Source organism: Alosa pseudoharengus, unplaced genomic scaffold, assembly GCF_046254945.1.
Source record: "Alosa pseudoharengus isolate Yale_2024_CS ecotype anadromous, Long Island Sound unplaced genomic scaffold, YU_APseudo_1.1 YU_APseudo_1.1_scf_9, whole genome shotgun sequence".
Taxonomy (NCBI): Eukaryota; Metazoa; Chordata; class Actinopteri; order Clupeiformes; family Clupeidae; genus Alosa; species Alosa pseudoharengus.
This window is the reverse complement of record NW_027468881.1, coordinates 26,216,333-26,224,596: the sequence shown is the minus strand read 5'-3', so window position 1 is coordinate 26,224,596 and position 8,264 is coordinate 26,216,333. Positions and strand designations below refer to the sequence as shown.

General features: G+C 46.3%; 1 protein-coding gene across 1 annotated transcript in view; it reads left to right on the top strand.

The window, feature by feature from the left end:
- Positions 1–8,264, top strand: part of LOC143114409 (inactive dipeptidyl peptidase 10) — a 34,723-nt gene that overhangs the window by 16,631 nt on the left and 9,828 nt on the right. Inside the window, exons 6-13 of the mRNA XM_076275991.1 lie at positions 3,874–3,926; positions 4,994–5,075; positions 5,594–5,714; positions 6,420–6,574; positions 6,701–6,798; positions 7,036–7,159; positions 7,590–7,631; positions 7,761–7,865. Of these exons, the coding sequence (XP_076132106.1) occupies positions 3,874–3,926; positions 4,994–5,075; positions 5,594–5,714; positions 6,420–6,574; positions 6,701–6,798; positions 7,036–7,159; positions 7,590–7,631; positions 7,761–7,865 (780 nt within the window). The remainder of the gene's footprint in view (positions 1–3,873; positions 3,927–4,993; positions 5,076–5,593; positions 5,715–6,419; positions 6,575–6,700; positions 6,799–7,035; positions 7,160–7,589; positions 7,632–7,760; positions 7,866–8,264) is intronic.

The following is an 8,264-nucleotide window of genomic DNA, read 5'->3' as shown; positions in this document are numbered from 1 at the left end:
TGTTTTGCAAGTTGCTTTAGATACAAGTGTCTGCTAAACACATTCAGTGTAAACAAACATACCCACACACACACTCGCATGCACACACACACACACACACACACACACACACACACACACACACACACACACACACACCACACACACACACACTCCTCTGTCTCCCCCTTCCCTCCGTACAGACTCTACTAAAGCTGGATTCTGTGAATTCCTTGAGAGGATTAAAGGCTGTGGTATGCAGACCACCTGCAGGTTAATTTGTAGCCATAGCGTTATGAGCAGGAGTAGGCTGATATAGAAATAGTGTTGACTCTGCAACTGAGGACCGTGGGGTGGTGGGAGGTAGTAGTGGTGGTAGTGAGGTGTGTGTGTGTGTGTGTGTGTGTGTGTGTGTGTGTGTGTGTGTGCGGTGCGAGTGAATGAATGTATGCACGTTCAGCAATGAGAATAGATGAGAGGGGAGAGCGTCCTTTGCGGGGGCAGGAGAGTGTGGTTCAATATTGTATTATCGAGTGCATCATTACTGCCCGACGGAATGGGATCGCAGTCACTTTGATGCAGGGCCTCCCGTTCGCCCGGCCCGGCTCCCCCGCTCTGTTTACAGGAGCGTTCCTCGCTGCGCTTACTCTCCTCCAAACCGTTACCACGGAAGCTGGAGACAAGCTGCGCTCCCCGACAGGAGCGAGGGGGAAGGATTTATGACTCATGCACAGGGAGCTACTGTGTTACAAGCACCCCCCATCCCTTACCATACATACACACACACACACACACACACACACACACACACACACACAGCACACACACACACACAGACAAGCACACATACACACACACACACACACACACACACACACACACACACACACACAGCACACACACACATGTGTGCATGTGGACACACACATACACACACAGCAATATGCAGACGTATGCACATTTATACAAATACACACTTGCACGTACAGTTAACCAGAGACTGCGAAGCTTCCATTCAGATCCCCCCTTCCTTACAGGCACACACAGTTCAAGAAAACACACACAGAAATGCTCACACGCAGGATCACACACACACACACACACACCACACCACACACCACATAAACACCCACACACACTCACAGATTTCCATATCCATAAACGTCTCTCTGTTCTCCGACTCTCTAATGATGAGTTATTAGCCGGAGGAGTTCTGGCCCTGTTGACAAACCGTAAAGAGCTACTTAAACAGAGTGCCGATGACACCGCTACTTCTCCTATCATTTCTCTCATGCCTCCCCGTCTGCCACGGCCTGTTAAAACGCTCTTAAATTTGCTCCCCGGTTTTTAGTACCTAACCTTAATGAAGAGGAGTGTGTCCCAAGAGCCTTACCCTTAAATAACCGCACAGATGTCCCCTATCTCAGGTGAGCATGGCCCGTGGAGAATGCTTGTCTTATCTGCCTGATGACACCGCGGACTTGATGTGGATCTTGGATTATTTCTCTGCCATAATAACTTGGAGGAACACACCACCTCCAACAAAGCTCTCTAAGACTGAAAGGCTGGTCTTCCCAGTAAAATAAACCATACATCAAGATCAACATCAACATCAAAATGGACTCCTTCTCCCTTTGTCCTACCAAGGCTGCAAGAAACTAGGGCGCGGTTGGCCTTCTTCACACTATTCAACACCCAACCAACTATTCACCACCCAACCACCCAGCTTTTGGCACAGACAGTTTTCAATCAACCGAAAAGGTTGCACGTTATCCCACTGTTTATTGAGCTCCACTGGCTAACCTTACCCTTTGCTCACACAGTGATGGTTGCTCTCATAAAGGCTTATGTTACCCCTCGGCTACTGTGTTCCTCCAAGAAATTTCATCTGGCATTGCCGCCCTTACACACACAGCAATCCAGGCTATTTTCATTTGTAGTTCACCGATGGTGGAACGACTTACCAAGTGCTACCACAGCAGGAGTGATCTTCTCTATCTTCAAGAAGCTCTTGACGACCCAACTCTTCCGAGAGTACCTCCTTATCTCCTAACACTTTTAACAACCCAACACACCTAACATGCACTTACTAGACACTTACCAAACACTTCTCTTCTTCTTCTACTTCTACTTCCTTCTTCCTCTACCACTATCTCCCTCGACTACACTTTGACTAGTACTTAAACATCTACACTCTCATCCTCCATTGTTGTAGTTGGCAACTAAATACCATGGCATGGATGTGACAGTTTTGCGCGGAATTGCCCTTATGTGCATTTTTGTATAGTTTGCACTGACAGTGACATTGTGCAGTCTGTGGTTTTTTTGTATCTATATCTAATGGCACTTTTTCCATCTATTTTCAAATAAAACAGTGGGTTACTATTGTAATCTTGTATTCAATGTAGTGCATTTTGCTTTTCAAGTTTGTCTTTGTACTATTTCTTATTATTTATGTCAGTCCGAGGTTAAATGTGGTGTCAATCTGTTCTTTTCAAAACAAGAAAGGAGCTAGGTCTAAATCAAATTTCCCTGCTTTAGAATGCCACAGAGGAAGTTACATCCAATTCCATTATGGAGCAGCTCTCCTGTATAAGAGCCTTTGTCTCTTAGCAGCACGGCGGGACTCCAACTTCGCCATTGCAGAAGCGCGCTGCTGATCGATAGGCATTTTATTTGGTTCCTGAAAAATCATTAGGGCTTTAACTGATATCTCCCGTGGGACAACATCCTTTGATTTACTGTAGCATGTGCACTACATCCCTATGAAACACCCCATAACACACACACACACACTCACGCACACACACACACACATATACACACATACTGTACACACACAAACACACACACACACACACACACACACACACACACACACACACACACACACACACACACACACACACACACAGAACCTGGCCAACATACACACATCATTACACAGTCTCACTGACATACTCCCATAGACAAGCAGACCTGCACACACACCACTGCACACACATACACACAAATGTATTGACAAGCATTCAGCTGCACACACACACACACACAAGCGCACACACGCATGTACACATACATTGACGTGCACATGCATTTGTGATTCTTGTATTGATTGAAACCCTTCTTTCTGCGCGCTAATCCTGCGGTTGGAGTTGCGCTAGCGGCTAGAGGCTGCTTGGCACATGGGAATCCTTTTTGTTCGGAGGGATGTCAGAGGTATCAGCGCTAATTATCACACTAACGCAGAGCTTCTCTCCCCTGCCCATCCTGCAGGGCGACCTCACTTCCTCTGATGTAATCCTGTCTCTCTCTCTCCTCCCAATCCCCTCAAAGGGCACAATTGCAAGAGATTTCCTCTCAGAATGCAACCCCCTGCCATGCAGAATCAAATAGTTTGATGCTAATGACCACTGAAGCTCCCTATAAGCGTGTGTAATAGTCAGGCTGAGATGGCTTTGCTTCATGATCCCACCAGCCAGCTTTGTTCTACCTCAGTCGGTTTCACCTGTGGCTTTCATACCACACTGTTTCATGAGGCGGTTTAAGTGTATGTTATCGCAGTGTGAAACTGCCAAATGTCATATGCCATATGTTTATGACTATAGTCTGCATGTGTGCATGTGTGTGTGTGTGTGTGTGTGTGTGTGTGTGTGTGTGTGCATATGTGTGTGTATGTTGGCGTGAATGTTTCTCTGTGTGTGTGTGTGTGTGTGTGTGTGTGTGTGTGTGTGTGTGCGTGTGGATGTGTGTGTGTGTGTGTGTGTGTGTGCGCGTGTGCATGCATGTCTGTGTGTGTGTGTGTGTGTGTGTGTGTGTGTGTGTGTGTGTGTGTGTACGGTCACTTCAGTGTGCATGCGTGGCATCCACTCTGTCCTCTGCCCCCTTTTGCAGGTGTTCTCTCAGTCCTTCACTGCCAGCTATGCCATCCACACTGTGGCCAGTGGGTAGGTAGTGTGTCAGGGGCTGGACCCCCCCCCCCCCCCCCCCCCCCCACTGCATGGGCTGCACCTGTGCACTGCGCATGGGCACGGCCAACACTCCAGCAACCAGAATGAAACGGCAACAAAACAGCACAGAAAGCCACTAGAGGATTCTGTCAGGAGGCCTCCTGTGCAGATCCCTCACTGTCTCTCTCACCCTCACGCCCACACACACACTTTCTCTTCTGTCAGGGCCTCCCTCCACTCCTTCTCTCAGTGACAACATCTCCACATTAGAGAGAGCTGGCAGGATGATGGCTATCAGCTCCCAAGGTTCCTATTCCATTAGAGAAGGACAGAAGTGTTCGCCACTCACTTTGAGGCACTTTCAAAGTTTTTTTTGCTCGTAGCCTTCCCCCGTCAAGGGACTGTTGTGCTCAATTTCTATTGTCTACAACAACCCCGAGGCTACTGCCGAGTAGTTAATAGAAGATTACCAAAGTCCCACAAGGACGCGTTTGAGACAGAGAGCAGTGCAGTGGCGAGATGCAAGGGAATGCCTTGTAGAAAATGAGTTGTATGTGCGTGTGTGTGTGTGTGTGCGTGTGTGTGCTTGCTCCTGGAGGTAAAACCTGTGCCTGAGCATTGAGTGAAGTTGTCTCCTGCAATGCATGAACAGAACGCGCGTGTGCCTGTTTGGTCTTTGTTGCATTTTTTTGTGCATTTGTCGGTGAATGTTTTGCCACTTGCATCTTGTATTCCCTTATGCTACCTCTTAGTGCAAAGCACAACATCAGCATGGACCGGCTCTGAACAAGCTCTCCTGTGAAGTGCAGCTTTCTGCTGTGATGCTCTTTGGAATGGCTATGTCACTGTTAATTAGGGACTCATAGGTTGTATCTATGTGTGTGTGTGTGTGTGTGTCTGTGTGTGCATGTGTGTGTGTGTGTGTGTGTGTGTGTGTGTGCATGTGCGTGTATGTGTTATGTGTGTGTATGTGTTATGTGTGTGTGTGTGTGTGTGTGTGTGTGTGTGTGTGTGCGTGCGTGTGTGTGTGTATGTGTGTATGCGTGCCTATGCATGTGTTTCAGGGACGTCGCGGAGCTCACGCCACCAGATGAGGAGACGGCTGTGTTTCAGTATGCGGAGTGGGGGCCGCAGGGGAGCCAGCTGGTAAGTCAGCCCCCGCTCTCTCCCGCTCTCTCCCGCTCTCTCCTATCTGAGCAGGGACAGGCGGCTCGCCTCCCACTGATGCTCTGCCAGGTGCCACAGGAAGCCTACATGGAGAGCAGTGGGATGTAATGGATGGTTTTGTTTATGGTTTTGGACTTGATGTTGTATGCGTACAGAATATTATGTGTTTTGAATGAGATAGTTAAAATGGAAAGGCAACAAAAAAAAAACACGCTTCCTTATTAAGTTGATTGGATTAACAAATACTTAGCAGCAAGAAGAATGTCTTTTCTGTGTGCTAGTGTGTGTGTGTGTGTGTGTGTGTATGGGGGGTGTATGTTTGTGTGTAAGTATGTGTTTTTGTGTGTTTGTGAATCAACCTTATCACTTATCCTTGGACCTCTATGTAAATAGAATTTATGGTAATCGAGTCCATCTGTTCCTGATACCACCCTATTATTCTCTCTCTCTCTCTCTCTCCCTTTTCTCTCTCTCTCTTTCTCTGCTGTTGCTGTCAGGTCTATGTCTTTGACAATGACATCTACTACCAGCCAGATGTGTCCAGTCGAGCAATGCGCCTCACCTCAACAGGCAGGGAGGGACTTGTGGTCAATGGCGTGACCGACTGGACCTATGAAGGTTAATTTTTTCAACTTTTTACAAAATTGCTAGCATATTGGAAATAGTAAGACATATATTTGGAGATGTTATAATGTTAGTCATATCAGTGAAATAAAGCCACCATTGAAGATAACAATGCTTCTGGGTTGAGATGTGTGCACTTTAGTCTTCATATGCTGGCTTTTTTTTAAAACTACCTTTTAAACCGTTAGAGCAGTGTTTTTCAACCACTGTGCCGGGGCACACTAGTGTGCCGTGAGAGATCATCGGGTGTGCCGCAGAAAATTACCCAAATGTTACTCACTGGTCCAGAAAAGCAACTGTTGCATCAAAGAATTTATAACCACATGCTCTCATTGATTGTATGATTGCACTATTTGTGGTATGCAGGCATTGTACAATGGGGGCCCCATATCCAGTATTCACAGAATCATCACATATCCAGTCCGACAACAATTAAATTAGATATAGTCACCTACAAATGAAACAGAGGGCGCTTGTTTTATTGAGCAGGTCTTGCATAGAACCCATAATAAGGCCATATCTGTGTATTATTGGAAATTTTAGGCTATGGTATGTTTATTTTTTCTTCACACAGGATGTTAGTGTGCCGTGGGACATTTTAAGTGTCAAAAGCGTGCCGTGGCACAAAAAAGGTTGAAAAACACTGCGTTAGAGGAGTTAGATGTGATTTTAAATGTAAATCCTTATTTAAAATTTCAGAGGAGGTTTTGCTGTCGTATAAGGCTCTCTGGTGGTCGGTAGATGGTGCCCGTCTGGCGTACCTCACGATCAACAACTCTGCCACACCTCTAATGGAGATCCCTCACTTCCTGGGTGGAATATACCCTTCCAATATCTTATACCCATACCCTAAGGCAAGGCCTCATTTCCATTCCATAAAAAATTTAAAAAGTGCTGGGGAGCTTGGGATGCTCCCTTTTTAATGTTTCCTTTTTCTGTCAGATGCTCTGAGTGTGCCTTCATCTGTGCTTTTTACGCAGGCAGGCTCTCACATCTCCTCAGTCAGGCTCTTTGTGGTGAATCTCTATGGGCCTGCTCACACAGTGGAGATGATCCCCCCAGATTCTCAGCGGGCCAGGTACTGGTCCCTGATGCACCCCCCTCCAGACTTAGACAGAGAGTTGACCTAATTGTGCTGTCATGGCACTGAGCTGTGCTCTGCATCTGATTAATGCTGAATAATTCTCTTTGAAACATTGTCATGGCAGTTCTTAAAACCCAGCGTCTGCCTCTCTCGTCTTATTTTCTCCTGCTCTCTTTCAGCCTTTTTCCTTGTGCTCATATGTTCCTTTTACTCTATCTGTGTCTGTGTCAGAGACAGCTACATCTCGATGGTCAGCTGGATTAGTAGCACTCAGCTAGCTGTGCGCTGGCTGAATCGGGTCCAGAACCAATCAGTGCTCTCCGTTTGTGAGGCGACTACTGGGGCCTGCTCTGAGGTGAGAGGACACAGGTCAAGCATCAGCTGCCCATTAAGTGCCTTTAGCTGTGCAGCTCTTGGAGATTTTTACCCACTCTCTATTCTGCTTGCTAAGCTGGGAGTCCCCTTTCACCTTCTATGCCAGATAATTTTGAGGGAATTGTCTAACTCCCTTTCTCCCTTGGAAACTGGTTCTGTCCAACTGAACTTTAAAGGTCATCCTCACTTTTTAATCTTCTTTAGTCTTCCCCTCTCTTGCTCTCTCACCCCCCCTCTCTCCCTATCTCTCTCTGCCCACCCCCCCCCCCCATTCTCAGTATTTCATTTTCACATTTCTCACAGCTGCAAGGTTTTTCATATACTGTCACCTCTGCTCAATCTCAGCTTTAAAAAGGTCTTAGTATCTTTTTGGGTCTTTTAGCGTCTGTCTTATCCCGTTACATCCCCAGAAAAACAAAATGGCCGTGGACTTCTGGCTGACTCAACAGCAGGTACATTGTAGTGTTTAGTCCTTTCCTATCAATGGCACCCACACGTTTTTACATAACACATATTTACCCATGATGCTGTCCATCAAAACAATATTGTGGCCTGACTGATGTTGATGGCTTTGCATGCAGGAGGTGCCGTTGTTCTCAGCAGATGGCTCTGTGTTTTACTTGACACTTCCTGCCAAGCAAGGAGCCCGTGGGGAGTTCCGCCACATTGCAAGCCTCTCCTCTCAGGTGGGTGTTCAGATGTATCATGTGCCTGCGTGAACCACATGTCCACTCTATACTGTATGATGACAATATATATGATATATTATCATTGCTGTCTTATTTATTAAACACTGTCCATGTGGGGTCCATAGTCCTGTTCATTAGCTGACAGATTGAGGAGGAACATAATGCAAGACCAATGAATTATCATTGCTAATTCTACCAGTTGCGTCATTTGTCATTTGTCTGTGCTGCCTGCATGTTATTGTAACAATTTCTCTTACATGTTAAGATAAAAAAAGACTGATCTGATTTATAAGCTCAGGCTCTCTACATATTCAGGCTGTGTATATTTTCTGTCTTTCTGTTTTACTTTCTTCACTTTTCATTTACTCCCCACTCACATCTCTTTCCCTCCCCCTC